Source organism: Aspergillus lentulus, assembly GCF_001445615.1.
Source record: "Aspergillus lentulus DNA, contig: Alt01, strain: IFM 54703, whole genome shotgun sequence".
Lineage (NCBI taxonomy): Eukaryota > Fungi > Ascomycota > Eurotiomycetes > Eurotiales > Aspergillaceae > Aspergillus > Aspergillus lentulus.
Window position 1 is genome coordinate 280,287 of NW_028322123.1, and position 14,781 is coordinate 295,067.

Here is a 14,781-nt window from a genome sequence, read left to right on the forward strand (position 1 = left end):
ACTCCAGGTCTGGGTGATCATAGGTTCGTAAAGTACTAAGTTCAACCTTTGTGTGGGTCACGTCGAGGCTGAAGCTGGATAAGCCAACCAACCGTGTCTAAATTCACATCTCTATATTATTATATAGCGGGCCTCTGAATTCTATTATGCAACTGCTTCTAGATGGGTGCTCTCCCCGACTTACAAAACTCCATCCTTTCTGCGGAAGCCTGTTATTTGCCATCACCTTGTGTTGTAGCAGCCCTGGGGAAAGATGAGCGCGATTGACAACAAGCGATTCTCGACCGGCCTGCGCAACAATTGGTTGACTGTTCCCAAGTCGGAGATACTGGGGTTGTTCTGCCACCGTACGCTCGTTGACATCATCAAACAGAGAAATGGTAGACAAAAGTCTTGATTTCCCTGCCAGTACGAGGCACCCTGGTGTGTATAGAAGGTCATCTGAGAGATTTGATTTCTTATGACTTTCCCACTAAGTGGCAGTTTTTGGAAAACCGTCAAATAGCCAAAGTTGCAACTGAAGGTGAGGTACCTGCTGGTCTGAAACTTTGGATGGATGCTCCTTACTTTGCCCATGGGTCTCCTTGTCGCTACCTACCATGTATGTATCTTACCTCATCATTATCTTCACTACGTCTAGTTATCTCATCTCATTTCACTTCACTCGTCAACCTCGCGACAAGGTAAATCATATATTTTACTGACCATCAGACAAAGAAGATGTTATCATATTTGTCTTTCAGTCTTCCCTTTCACTACTGGCTTGCCTCTTATACGGCTGCCACCATTTACCGTCTCATTTGGCGTTCAGCCTCGGAATCATTCAGTTGTTTCGATGTCTTGTCAATCTTAGTATGCGCCTCATCTTACGTCGTGTTCGCCAAAGAGGACCTGCCATGCCAGCACAATTACAGAAGGGACATGCTATACTACACGGGTCTCCTTATCGCAGCGGTATATCTGGGCAAGCTTTCTGACCACGTTGTGGAGCATTCATACTCTTTAAATAACTTGCAGGGTCTGTCACAGAACAACAGGAAATGGATTGTCCATGTCCTCTGCGTTTTTGCTTTGATTGTCGAAGCTGAATCCAAAATACACCCGGTCAGTCCTACAGTCTACAGTCTACCACCTGCTGTGCACCTGCCGAACTGCTGTTGGCTGACCATTCTCACAGTCAAAGAAGGCGAAGGTGCATGTTCTACATTCTCGTGTGACCAGTCAGCGTAGATTCTTCATTATTTTTGTCGTCTGCGGATTAGGATACGGACTCGGACGGATCACAGAGAGATTCTATGGATTCAGATTCACGTTATGTGCAGGTTTGGGACGTTTACACCTTAGCGAACACCCTAATATCCTGGCCACGGTGATGGGGGATGTATGTGGTCAATCACTGGTCATTCTGATTCTCCAGGTAAGATTTACCGTCACCATGCACGTCTTCTGCAGGTATTGACTGATACACCTAGGTTGCCGGCGTCATCGAGGCGATGTTGGTGAAGACACAAATCCTCCAGCCTGAACAAGACGACAAGCCTAAAGACGGAGAACTCCCTGATCCGAACCAGAGAGTCCGCTTTGGGAGATTGCTTGTCGAGAGCACTGTTTGGTATTTTGTTTGGTCTTTTCTTCCTCCTACTATCGAGAAACGGGTTGGCCCCAGCGCAGTTTTCGAGAAAATCGCCCTCGTCACAGTATATTGGATAGTCAGCAAGTGGATCCTAAATATAGGAGACCGTGCCGCCGGTGCCACAATTGAATCACTGTTTTCAGCCTGATACCAAGAAGGATTCCCTAGTTTGCTCAGACGTTTGTTATATAATAGTCTGCCTTGACCCTATGATATGAAAGCTCGTCATTGACGCATATAAGCTTTACCAAGTACTGTGATAATGGCTTGATATCATGATAGGTCCCATTCGCTGATCTTCAACTCTCTGCTTGATTTTCTTCGTAAAAGCATTCAGGCTTTACAAGTAACATGGTTTAAAAGTTCATTTCATTTCTTCTCCTCTTCCATCCTAAAATAGAACTATATGGTCAATCGGTACCCTGTATACCCTTCCTCTTCCATGAATTACCGATGTTTCTATTCCGAGAAGTAGCCTTGAGTAACCTACTCAGCAGCTGCGCCGGCTTTCCCCACCTCTGTAACAGTCCAATATGAATTGTTTCAGGCGAGACTGATACGGCAAATGAGCCGGATTATCCGAAACGCTGGCCTCCTTACTGAACATGATAGGTGGAGACGATTGTCGTAGTGGTCCATTCATTAGACTGCCTAAATTGTCCCGTTCTTCAACCTTGTCATCCGATTGACCGGAATATCCTCAGCACGAACCTTTTTAATCTATCTCGGACCCTGCAGGTTCCCCAGGTTGATGGAGTTTCCTTGGCACGGGGGAATTTCTGCAGCAATCATGCTTGGTGTTTTTATTCTTTTCAGGCCTGCAACTTCGGTATATAAACAAAAAATGGCTCCTCTTTTCATGATCCATGTTTTATAACCCATACCTCCAATATGAAGCTATCCGCTCCTCTTCTGGTCAGTTTAGCAGCTTTCTCTCAAGCTGTCACGGCGCTGGTCGCATTCCCTGGCGCTGAAGGTTTTGGCGCCAATGCGATCGGAGGCCGCAAAGGCCAGGTTTACGTCGTTACCAACCTGAATGATTCCGGAACAGGTTCGCTACGCGATGCTGTTTCTGCCACTGATCGCATCGTTGTCTTTGCAGTTGGAGGCGTGATTAAGATCTCCGATCGAATCGTGGTTTCGAAGCGGGTGACTATACTGGGACAGACGGCGCCTGGAGACGGCATCACAGTCTATGGAAATGGATGGTCATTTTCTAATGCGGACGATGCGATTGTGCGATATATCCGGATGTATGTCTACGCTTTCCGCGGTGACCATGTATTAGATTTGCTTACTGACATCTCCAGTCGCATGGGTAAGGGCGGCTCCTCAGGCAAGGACGCCATGGGCATCGCCGAAGGAAATAGGATGATCTTCGACCACGTTTCGGTGTCATGGGGACGCGACGAGACATTCTCCATCAATGGAGATGCTAGCAACATCACCATACAGAACAGCATCATTGCGCAAGGGCTGGAGACGCATTCCTGCGGCGGATTGATTCAGACCGACGGTGGCGTTTCGTTGTTCCGCAACCTGTATATCGATAACAAGACGCGCAATCCCAAGGTCAAGGGCGTGAACGAGTTTACGAACAATGTCGTGTACAACTGGGGCGGTGGCGGAGGATACATCGCTGGAGACTCGGATGGTCAATCCTGTATGTCCCTCTACCCTCTGTGTTGGCACCAGCTAATTATTAGACGCCAATATTATTGGCAATTACTTTATCAGCGGTCCTTCGACGTCAGTGACGGCGTTTACTCGTGGCAATGCAAACTTCCACGGATACGTCGAAAACAACTACTATGACCCTGACAAGGATGGGCAACTGGACGGCTCTGCGCTCGGCGTGTCGTCGTCGAACTACGGCGGCATGGCAATTGTGCCGTCTAAATACAACTATCCAGCGGTGGCATATACCATGAGCCCAGCTGAAGCTGTGACCTACGTGACCAAATGTGAGTTTGCCTCGTCCAGGGTGAGCATCGCTGACTAAATTCAACAGATGCCGGAGCATCCAAGGTTAGAGATAGTGTCGACACGCAATTGATCACGCAAGTACAGTCTTGGGGCACAAAGGGTGCTTTGATCTCGGATGAAGCTACTATGGGAGGACCAGGTAGTCTAAACGGAGGCACTCCTGCAAAGGATACTGATGGGGATGGAATCCCTGATGAAGCGGAGAAGCAGCTGGGAACAGATCCCAACACCAACGATTCTATGAAACTACATAGTAGTGGCTATACATATCTGGAGGTGTGGGCCAACTCGCTGGTTCCGTCCACCTACCATTGACCTGTCATTACTGAGCTCAGTGCATTCGGAGTATATATGCTAAATTTCCCCAATTTTTCCACGATCCTTGCAGAATACGATCACAAGGTCATGTAGATCATCGATGTAACATAGATATTAGCCTAATCATGTCGGTACTGAAACCTTGTATAGGCTCATCGGCTGATCGGAAGAATGCCTCTCGAGCATATAAACCGCAGGATAACTGAGGTATCGAGAGGGTCACCAACACAACGATGCTTTCCTGCTTAGTCTTCCTTTACCTCATCTCCAGGGGAGGTAAGTCACCTCTCTGTCTTCCGTTGCTATTACTGACCATCCAGCTCTGGCTGCCACCTGTCCCAGTCTCCCTTCATCACCCCAGCTGCAGGCCATCAGCACACTCCCCGATCCCTTCTCGTGGTATCCGCTGCAGCAGTCCGGTCGTGTTACCACCCTTTCCGACTGGCAATGCCGCCAGAGCCACATTAGCACCCTCCTCCAGCAGCTCGAACTCGGCACCAAGCCTCCCGCTCCCTCCAGCGTAACCTCCACCTTCAGCCAAAACAAACTAACCATCACCGCCTCCAACGCCGGAAAAACCATCTCCTTCACAGCAACCATCACCTACCCTTCCTCAGGAGCTGGTCCCTACCCAGCAATGATCGCCTACGGAGGGCTGAGCATCCCCCTCCCACCGGGCGTAGCAACCATCACCTTCGACAACAGCCAAATCGCGCAGCAAAACGACCAAAGCAGTCGCGGGAAGGGCCTCTTCTACACCCTGTACGGTGCCAACCACGCCGCCGGCGCAATGATGGCCTGGGCGTGGGCCACATCGCTCATCATCGACCGGCTCGAAGCCACCCCCGCCGCGAGAATCAACACGGCTCGAATCGGGGTGACGGGGTGCTCGCGGAACGGCAAGGGCGCACTAGTCGCTGGGGCATTCGATTCGCGGATTGCACTTACCGTCCCGCAGGAGTCCGGCACGGGGGGTTCAGGATGCTGGCGGCTGGCGGCGGCGTCTGAAGGCGCGCCGCAGAACGTGCAGACGGCGGGGGAGATCGTGCAGGAGAATGTCTGGTTCTCGACTGCGTTCAATACCTACGCGAATAACGTGGACCAACTGCCGTTCGACCATCATATGCTGGCTGGGTTGATTGCTCCGCGCGGTCTGCTGTCCATTGACAATGCGGGGTACCAGTGGCTAGGCCCGTGGTCGTCGCTGGGATGTATGGGGACGGCGAGACTGATTTGGCAGGCGATGGGGGTACCGGATCGGATGGGGTACTCGATGTCGACGAATCATCCACACTGTTCTTTTCCGGATCAGCAGCGGGATGACTTGTTTGCGTTTGTTAATCGGTTCCTCCTGGGGATGGATGTTAATACCACGGTGCAGAAGAATTATGCGGGGATTGCGTTTGATAGCAAGCCGTGGGTGAACTGGCAGGTTCCCACTTTGACCTGATTGTTCGACGATCGAGTCTCAGTTTCTTGTTTTGGTGCTCTTCTATGATGATGTGCTTGGATTTATCGATTGCCTATAGCTTGATCTGTCATCGTTTTCTAGCTAATGATTCTTGTATTCGGTTGCCCTAGCCGGAACTCAGACAGCTTAGCTTTCCTATGACCCCAGACCTGAGGACAGGCCGTAGCTAAGGGGAAGGTAGTTGTAAGTTGTTATAGACTCATGGGGGAGGTCGACATTGTGTAGCTCCCAGCTATGCCAGTCGCTGTTCTGTCTAGATCGACTGGGAAATAATGATACAATGGTCTATACAGCGTAGTGTCTACGTGTTCAATCTATGAACTGCGTAGACCTGCGCGAGCATTTCTCTTCAGATTCCTATCTAAACCCCTTTGAAATCATGACCTGCGGCCAAATATAGCTGGGTCACACAAGTAATGGATCCATTCATTATAGAAGAAGCACTTCCCTGCCAAGTTAAGGTATGGCGCGAGAAGCAGGAGCTAAGCTGGGTTGCAAATAACAAAGTCAACAAAGAAACAGAGGCACGCGTTGAAAGGTGGTGCCAAGAGGATGTATTTTAAATACAGTCAACAGGATGTATACAGTTGCAAGACGAAATGATGGTCTTAATAGTATATATTGTAAAAATATATAGATAATAAGTAGCTAGAGTTATCAATAGACTATAGTAGATAGCTTTATGGTATATCTAGACTTCGTAGTGATAACAGTTTAACTCAGAAAGGGGGATCCACCTGCGCAGATAAGTCAATCTTATTATCCACCCTGAGCTCCTTACAGAAGACCCCTTGGGCTGCTCCCACGGAGTCCCACCTCGGCATGGAGTGTGGCGAAACGTCGATAAAGATGGTAATGTTATAAGCTATAGAGCTCTGAGCCCAGAAGAAATCCCAGAAGCGCTGACTATTTTTCCTGGCTGGATGCGGGAAGGCTCGGAGAGCGATACGAGGGGACTGACAGGAGGAACGTTACAGATATAGAGCAACTGATGAATCCTGGGAAGATCTCATGCCGAAATTTGGAGGATAGGATGGGGCCGTAGATGGGAGGAATGAGTAAAACAAGCTTTGGTGCTTTGATAATAAAGTGGTGGCACAACGCGGTCTAGACATCGATCATCACCATCTAACGCTCTTCGTCTACTGATGCAATAAAACAGGCTATCGAGCGATCAGATCGTTCAATACTCAATTAAGATTGGATATACATCATCGGACCGGTTCCTGTCTGTAGGCAACGGATGAACGCATCAAGAAATCTGCTCCTTACGTCACCATTGCCTCGGCCTGGTCGGTCGAATTTGTCAACAAGTCTAGACGCCGTGTATAAGATAAGCCAGTGTCAAGGATGGCATCCGATTTCTCAAGAGCGCTGAATACTATAAAATGCATCGAGGACTGAGTTTACTTCGGCGGCAATTTGGTATAATTCGCGGGACTCACTCTGGCCTGAACACAGTGCCCTTCGTATCTAGCATCTACTGCAAGAACCACCCTCATCAAGGCTTCCACCACAGCGTCGGAAAAATGTCCAATTTCCACAAATTCAACGGCAATACGGCTGATAAGCCGCCCAAGAATGAAATGGTTTATCTTCCCGGCGTGATGTCGCCCAATCGGAAGTTTGGCGTTTTCCGCAAAGTACTACATACAGGCTTGTACTCCCAGTTTGTTGCTATGGAAGTACCAGTGAACGGAGAGATCGGAGATGAGGTTCGTCTTTGCATTCAACCTTTGATGGCTCGGTGAAAGCTAATGACCTTTAGATTCACACTGTCGACCAAACGCTCATCTTCACACACGGAAAGGGAAAGGCTATCGTTGCTGGAAAGGAGCAGGAGATCAAGGAGGGCGATGTCGTCATCGTTCCCGCAGGTACCCAGCATCAATTTCTTAACATTGGCGATGTCCCCTTGGAAGTGGTGACAATCTATGCGCCTGCCGAGCATTATCCGAGTACTATGCACCAGACCAAAGCAGAAGGAGATGCACAGGAAGAAAAGGGCGAGGATGAGGCCCCGGAATGGAGTCAGCGAAGCAAGGCCGAAAATGAGAAGATGGGGCTGGTGAAGGGGGAGTGAGCTTCTATAGAACTCCTTGAGTATGTGCCGCCCGCAGCCTCGTCTTGTGTCCCAGGCGACAACTGTATTTAATGATGTCTGAGCAATTGTTTATTTTTGGCATATTTCGAATTAATGCATTCTAGGAGTAAAGTTCGCCAAGATATTGTATCCTTGCTCTGGAGAAGCGGCATCTTGGATGGAAAGGATGGAAACCTCATCAAGATTGATAGGATGCAACTAAGATATATTAGTCTGACATCTGCAAGACTGCCAACTGCACTTACATCAAACTTCCAGATGATCAGAGCAGCTGCTCGCTTCAATTCTTGCCAAGTAGCTCGAGCTTTTGCAGAATTTGGCATATTCGGTCGCAGAACCAACAATGCTGCCTCCATCAGTCTCAGTTGCCGTCGGCCCAAGTCGGCCTGTAGCCATCTCTGAGGCCGAAAAGAAGAGACGTCTTCTCCGAAGATGGTATGATTATTACTTAGAGTCTCTGAATGAAACTGAACGGCCGTTCCTTCAGGAAGGTGATGTCCCAGGACTGCTATACCACCCCCAGGAACATCTCTTCGAGGATCGAATCTCATGGCAAGTCGCATCGATTCTTTCATGACAGCATCCAGGAATGGTAGGGTGTGTAATTCCGTCCCTTTCTGAAGAATATCAGACAAAGCCTCCTTGCAAAATGCGATGTCTACCTCGTGCTTGAGTCGAGACATAGCCGTAGGGCACTTGACCAAATGGAGAAACACTGAAACGAATGCGGTAATCATACAGTCCGCTCCTTTCGCAATCAGAGAGGCGTGCGGATCCAAATCTTCACGGGTTCCTGCCTGCAGGAATGGTCTCCTGCCAGTCTCCGGCAAGACTTCGAAGATAGACGCATCGTTCCACCCGGAATAGGTCCCTGTGCAAGAAACCCATGTTAGGCTATTGTTGCGTTTGCGCTTTAGCATAGCAATTGGGCTCTTGAACATAATATGCTCCAGAGACGCTGTAAATCGGCATCTATTCGTAGGGTTTGTCCCGGTACCCATGGCTGCTGCTCGTTCATTGTCAAGGTCGTCCACGAACATGCGTCTAACAATGTCTGTCGCGAAGGTTCGGAACACGGCCAGTTTCGAAGTACGCTGATTTCGAATGGCTCGGAGAAAGTCGAGAACCAGGTTCTCGATTTTATCATGATGGTGAGGTCCGTCGTCGGTCTGTCCGTCTAGGTAAACACGATGATTGCTTTTGAGTCGAGTATTGACAGTCCCTCCTTCTGGTTCATCCACATAGCTATCAAGGAACGGCTTCATAAATCTCAGCTTGTAGTCCATCTACTTGGAGAGGAAGTGATGAATACCTTCGACGTTTGTTGACGGGTGGCGTCCAGCCAGAAAACGGTGGAGGGGTCAGGGACGCTGACTGTCTTCGGCCCTATGCGAACCACCTCGCCATATTTGCGATGAAGACGCTCCAAGCGATAAGCATATCGTGGTGACGATTTAAGACACTCCCGCCAAATATTAGATAGACGCGCAAGCACTGGGCCGGGGATTGAGTTTAGCCGCGTATAGTTCCACAGGATTCCGCCGAACACGCAGAGAATCAATAGTAAAATCGCAAGCACAGCCATTTGCCTGGGACATCTTTCGAAATGGAGCTTGAATCATACCTGTGGGCTTTGTTCTCCTTTGAAGAAATCAGTAGAGAACCGACTTTAGAGTTCGATGAAACAACTCGGCATGACACCACTCCATCTCCTTGTTTAACCGCGATGTCCCGAACCGAGAAAAAGAACCGGGGAGAAGGGCAGTGCTTCATTTTTTGTTTTTCTTTTTGTTTTCCCCAGGCGACCAGTCTCAATCCTTGAAGCCTCGAAGGTCACCAGCAGCACAGGTAAGCCTAGGTACTGCGTAATTGGTCAGCTTTTCCTTTGGGTCTTATCTGATTGTTCAGTGGGTTAAGTCATGTCCATCTCAAGACCCAACTGGATTGGTCGTGCCCCATTCTCCATCGGGCCGACGGCTTATCAGCTCCCATGCTGCGTGACACCACAAGCAGCCATTAGGTTAATCCGGGGAATCTGGAGAAGACATCATTGATTCATGAGAAAAAAAAGTTATCTTCAAGGTCTGCCAAATACGAGCAGGATTTCAGCCTCGAGGTCAGCAGTGTGGGTGTCCAACGAGACAACACTGTTAAAAAAAGCCGATCGGAGAAGGAGCATCGTGGGGTCATGAGACGAGCTTCGGCAAACATCGCATAGTCGTCGTCAACCTTGATTGCATAAATAATCGAATCCTTGAGCTCACTTCCTGGGCTGTTGACGCCCCTGCTGTGAAAGAAAGGACAATCGAACGAGTTCAAGTCTATTGCAAGCCAGTTTATCTGATCTCCCAAAGGCAGGAGACAGTCAGTATAATTATGTTCTATCTTTGACTGCCACAAATACTTCCCAATGGCGCACGGGAAAGCTCGAAGTGGATTGCAGAACCGATCAATAGACAGGTCGGGAAGTACGCGTTCTGTTATAGCGTGCGTGATGATCACCAGCCGTTCTGCAGAGACCTGCTGACGACTATAGCAGATGCAATCGATGTCGGGGCAGAAAGACCCGATGCGCTGGCACACCACCCTATCCCTGTGCTGCATGTGAGGATGCGGGACAGATATGTGTGTATTCTGAAGCTGAGAAACGTGTGTCGGTATCTGAAAGGTGAGCAAAACTACCCGTACTACGCGGACCAGGAGGGGAGCGGAGATATAAAGGAATAATCGTCGGGAAGGTGCAAGGTGCTAATCGCAATGGTACCTCAAACAGCTACCTGCGTCAGCTTCAATCGCAAGCTAGAGCTGCAAGACAAGGGTCGGAACACAGTCTTCCACCTCTGTCATCGCACTCCACTCCAAGCCAGCCCACCCCTTATAGCAACGCGAGCGAGAGCACTCCGCCTAACCGAGATGACTGGTGGTATAATGGAACGGATAATCTTTTCTTAAACCGATCGGGAGAACATCGTACGTCCCATAGGTTGCGTCATCCATGATAGCAGCTAATCACTCTCAGACTATGTTGGCCCTGCTGCGGCGGTCGCGCTAGCCAAGCGACTGCATCCTTCATCATCCAATCTCGCATGGGACGTACGCCCTCTGTACGATGATCCTTCGTCTCTGCACCGTTCCGTCAATCGGGCTCTCCCACAGATGCCACCATTCGAATTCGCCAAGCGATTGTTCTGGGTGCAGTATGCCTATATTGGAACTATTTTTTCCCTTATACAGCCCGAGGACTTCGAAGAACGACTCAATATCGTCTATCATCACCCCCCTGACTTCTCGAACCGGGAGTCATGCCTCGTTTATTGCCAAGTCCTGCTTGTCATTGCCTACGGACTGATGTATTCAGTGAACCAGTGGTCAGGTGACGATGGCCCGCCTGGCTTCAAGTACTTTAAGCATGCCTTGCGTTTTCTGCCAGACATTCATGAGGAAGGCTCGATATTCTTCGTCGAGGTGCTGTGCTATGTCGCTTATTACATGCAGAATCTGAACCGACGGGATGCTGCTTTTCTATACGTAAGCATTCGTTTTTATAATGGCATTGATGGCCCGCTGACATGGTTGTAGATTGGCCTCGCGCTTCGCATGGCTATTTCTTTAGGACTCCATCAGGAGGTATCGCATCCCGATGTGAGTGATGCGGATCGCTATCGACGACGGCGAGCCTGGTGGTCCGTGTATAGTCTTGACAGGTACTGCGCCTTACATCTTCTGGGAGCGGCATGCTGACATGTTGCAGGTTACTTTCTGTCAAGTCTGGGAATCCAATCACTATCCAGGATGAAGATATTGGGACATTATGGCCGATACCTGAAGTATGACTCCTCAAACTTTATTCTTTAAGTTCTTTCGGTTTTCGTCATTCAATCAATGACTCTTTGCTAACCATTGGCAGGGCGGTTCTGCATCAGCTCCGTGGCCGTCCGTCGTTCTTACTCATTACACCCGACTGTCTCGCATTCTAGGCAGAATTGGAGAAGGCAAGCTCCTCAACCTAGGCCGTTCAACAGCAATGCTAACATGCGGTATAGAGATCTACCGCAAGAAGCCCCGATCCGGGTCTAATCTCCTGGCATCCGTACAGAGCATTACAAATGACCTATCTGACTGGCTCCGACAAGTGCCAGATCGCTTACGCATTGATTTTACCACGCTAGACACCCATATCAATCGCGAATCAGTCTCCATATTCCTTCACTTTTACTCATGCATCAACATGACTGCCAGACCCCTAGTGTTCTATGTAATCCAGAGGCGACTGGATGCAGAGACTGGAGGTCAGGCCGCGAATGACTGGAAAGCAGGCTTGTCGCAAAACACAGTTGCCGTCATTGAGAGCTGCATCACCGCAGCTCGAGCCACGACGCTCATCATGGATGCTGCAGCCAGGCACAATCTAGTGGGTACGTTCTCATATCTTCCTTCTCAACCCGAACTTGATGCTCATTGTAAACCGATCAGCAACCTACGGCTACTTGGATGGCGAGTACATCTTCTCGGCCGCTCTACTGCTGGTCATGGTCAATGCAGCCTTTCCGCACAATGAGACCAATGCCCGAACAATGGACATGGCACTGAATCTGTTGCGCAGCATGGCTGATCGAGGGAATACCTACCTCGGGTCTCGTCACTCCTTGCTGCTAGAACTTCAGGCCTCCATTGGATCCAATCAAGTGGCCGAGGAGAGGGTTGATTTCAATGCTCCTGTGACACCTAGGAGCAGTCAGCAGCGTAGTCCTCCTCAAGATATCGGTATAGGACACGATGATCCAAGGGTCGGTCCCTCAGACTGGCCATCCCAGCAGCATATCACGTTCAATCTTGATATCAACGACGACCCGGGATTGTGGGAAGAAGTCCTTGGTCAGATCGATATTGATATGGACACTGACTGGATTGAGAACACGCTGAGAAGGCAGGACTGATTTAATTGTTCTCCAATAAAGACTTTGCGATGTTAGTCATGACTCTTTTTCAAATGTACATATCAAGTCTTGGCATAGGGTCTTCTCTAGTTGTGAGCACAACTCTGGTAAGATGATAAGCCATGGATATTTTAGGCTATATTCGGAGTTCGTGACCAACTCCCATGGGAATTCTCTTCCCTGAGGCCAGCCTAGGTTCTATAAAGATATAAACGTGTTGCATGTTTACTGCACGGTTGCTTAACTCTCATAGGCCCCAAGACCGCACAAATAAGTGGAGATCATTAGTATCATACTAGTACTAACGCAAAATACAGCGCACTGTGCACTGGTTCCTGGCCTATCCTAACTAAACATAGTACTCCGTACTAGTTAGCGTCACTAGGGTGCTTAGTGTTTATAATGATCAACAAACACGAGTCCATACCCACCTGGCTATCCATCAAGAGACTGAGAACTAGTTTAGCCTACTTGCATCCAAGCAACAATTTCTCTGTCTGATGAGAATACTGCTAAGATAGTACCATCATTCGTGTCATTCCTGTACTATCACGCTCATCCTTCTGATCCTTCTAATCCTCGTTTCTGCTGACTGGGGTATTCTCGGTGTAATCCCTAGTGGGCCCATTGACCATGCCTATCACTAACTATCTAGTACTAGTCTTCTAGTTAGTCGGCAGCTTAAGAGCTAGACATGAACATCCTGCGCAACCCGACTGCAGGTACAAAAAGGGGCCCCGTGGCGCGTGGGCCCATGGGCCTTTGTTCCGCAATCCCGTTCAGTACGACTTTGACTTCGGCATTGCATCATGGGCAATACCACCAGTATCGCCGCAGGGCGTGACTGTTTACTATCCGCTGTTGGGGGGAATCATGCTCATGTCGCTTTCCAAGATCAGCTGTTGTACCAGGCTACCGCAGTCGAGCCATACAACTTGAATATCCCGGTCACTCCCGCAGCAGTCACATACCCTCAATCAGCGGAGGAAATAGCTGCGGTGGTACAATGTGCCTCTGAATATGGCTACAAGGTGCAAGCGCGCAGTGGAGGACACAGTTTCGGCAATTATGGTATGTATGACTGGTTACGGTGGTAGCTTGCAGTCTCGGATATACAGTCCGCTAACCGTCTGTTCTAGGCCTCGGAGGAGAAGACGGGGCCATCGTGGTCGAGATGAAGCACTTTAACCAATTCTCCATGGATGAGTCGACCAATATCGCGACCATCGGACCCGGAATCACACTAGGCGACCTCGATACCGCGCTGTACAATGCGGGCTATCGAGCAATGGCGCATGGTATCTGTCCGACCATTCGGACAGGCGGCCACCTGACGATGGGCGGATTGGGTCCGACAGCGCGCCAGTGGGGTCTGGCGCTCGACCACGTCGAGGAAGTCGAGGTCGTGCTAGCAAACTCGAGTATTGTGCGAGCGTCAGATACTCAGAACCAGGATATTTTCTTCGCTGTCAAAGGTGCTGCCGCCAGCTTCGGGATAGTCACGGAGTTCAAAGTGCGCACCGAACAGGCACCTGGCTTGGCTGTCCAATATTCATTTACGTTCAATCTGCAAACCCCTGCCGAGAAAGCAAAGCTCGTCAAGGACTGGCAGGCATTCATCGCTCAGGAAGACCTCACCTGGAAGTTCTACTCCAACATGAACATTTTCGACGGTCAGATCATTCTCGAAGGTATTTACTTTGGTTCGAAAGCGGAGTACGACGCGCTGGGCCTGGAGAAAAGGTTTCCGACAAGCGAGCCGGGCACCGTGCTAGTTCTGACGGATTGGTTGGGAATGGTCGGTCACGGATTGGAAGATGTCATTCTAAGACTGGTCGGAAACACGCCGACCTGGTTCTATGCCAAGTCCCTAGGATTTACACCTCGTGCACTGATTCCCGATTCCGCAATTGACGACTTCTTCAATTATATCCACAAGAACAACCCCGGAACGGTGTCCTGGTTTGTTACCCTCAGCCTGGAGGGTGGAGCTATCAACAAGGTGCCTGAAGATGCCACAGCATATGGCCACCGCGATGTGCTTTTCTGGGTCCAAATCTTCATGATTAACCCGCTTGGTCCAGTCTCGCAAACCACATATGGTTTCGCAGATGGTCTGTACGATGTTCTGGCTAAGGCAGTACCAGAGAGTGCGGGTCATGCATACCTCGGATGTCCCGACCCCAGGATGCCCAACGCCCAGCAGGCGTACTGGCGTAGCAACCTTCCAAGATTGGAAGAGCTGAAGGGTGAATTGGATCCAAAAGACGTCTTCCACAATCCACAGGGCGTTATGGTTGTCTCCTAATATAGCACAGGTTGCATTTTTGTA

The 14,781-nt window shown here is 49.6% G+C and overlaps 6 protein-coding genes across 6 annotated transcripts; 5 read left to right on the forward strand and 1 right to left on the reverse strand.

Moving 5' to 3' along the window:
• Positions 1–921: 921 nt before the first annotated feature.
• On the forward strand, positions 922–1,781 carry ALT_0071 (uncharacterized protein; the record flags this gene model as incomplete). Its single annotated transcript, XM_033563046.2, has 3 exons — positions 922–1,104; positions 1,178–1,417; positions 1,473–1,781. The coding sequence occupies 3 exons, from the start codon at positions 922–924 to the stop codon at positions 1,779–1,781; spliced, it is 732 nt and encodes a 243-aa protein (XP_033418937.2).
• A 743-nt stretch (positions 1,782–2,524) lies between these two features.
• Positions 2,525–5,387, forward strand: ALT_0072 (putative pectate lyase C; the record flags this gene model as incomplete). Its single annotated transcript, XM_033563045.2, has 5 exons — positions 2,525–2,886; positions 2,944–3,296; positions 3,340–3,597; positions 3,645–3,872; positions 4,258–5,387. 5 exons carry the CDS (start codon positions 2,525–2,527, stop codon positions 5,385–5,387), a joined length of 2,331 nt encoding a protein of 776 aa, XP_033418936.2.
• Positions 5,388–6,937: 1,550 nt separating this feature from the next.
• On the forward strand, positions 6,938–7,491 carry ALT_0073 (cupin domain-containing protein; the record flags this gene model as incomplete). Its single annotated transcript, XM_033563043.2, has 2 exons — positions 6,938–7,123; positions 7,177–7,491. The coding sequence occupies 2 exons, from the start codon at positions 6,938–6,940 to the stop codon at positions 7,489–7,491; spliced, it is 501 nt and encodes a 166-aa protein (XP_033418934.1).
• Positions 7,492–7,602: 111 nt separating this feature from the next.
• On the reverse strand, positions 7,603–9,097 carry ALT_0074 (uncharacterized protein; the record flags this gene model as incomplete). Its single annotated transcript, XM_033563042.2, has 3 exons — positions 7,603–7,710; positions 7,758–8,771; positions 8,825–9,097. 3 exons carry the CDS (start codon positions 9,095–9,097, stop codon positions 7,603–7,605), a joined length of 1,395 nt encoding a protein of 464 aa, XP_033418933.2.
• An 825-nt stretch (positions 9,098–9,922) lies between these two features.
• ALT_0075 (transcription factor domain-containing protein) lies at positions 9,923–12,449 on the forward strand (the record flags this gene model as incomplete). The annotated part of the gene is made up of 8 exons (XM_089598912.1): positions 9,923–9,980; positions 10,052–10,180; positions 10,258–10,482; positions 10,532–11,040; positions 11,092–11,216; positions 11,264–11,339; positions 11,420–11,927; positions 11,986–12,449. 8 exons carry the CDS (start codon positions 9,923–9,925, stop codon positions 12,447–12,449), a joined length of 2,094 nt encoding a protein of 697 aa, XP_089456576.1.
• An 809-nt stretch (positions 12,450–13,258) lies between these two features.
• ALT_0076 (FAD-binding oxidoreductase) lies at positions 13,259–14,757 on the forward strand (the record flags this gene model as incomplete). Its single annotated transcript, XM_033563040.2, has 2 exons — positions 13,259–13,520; positions 13,589–14,757. The coding sequence occupies 2 exons, from the start codon at positions 13,259–13,261 to the stop codon at positions 14,755–14,757; spliced, it is 1,431 nt and encodes a 476-aa protein (XP_033418931.2).
• Positions 14,758–14,781: the final 24 nt, after the last annotated feature.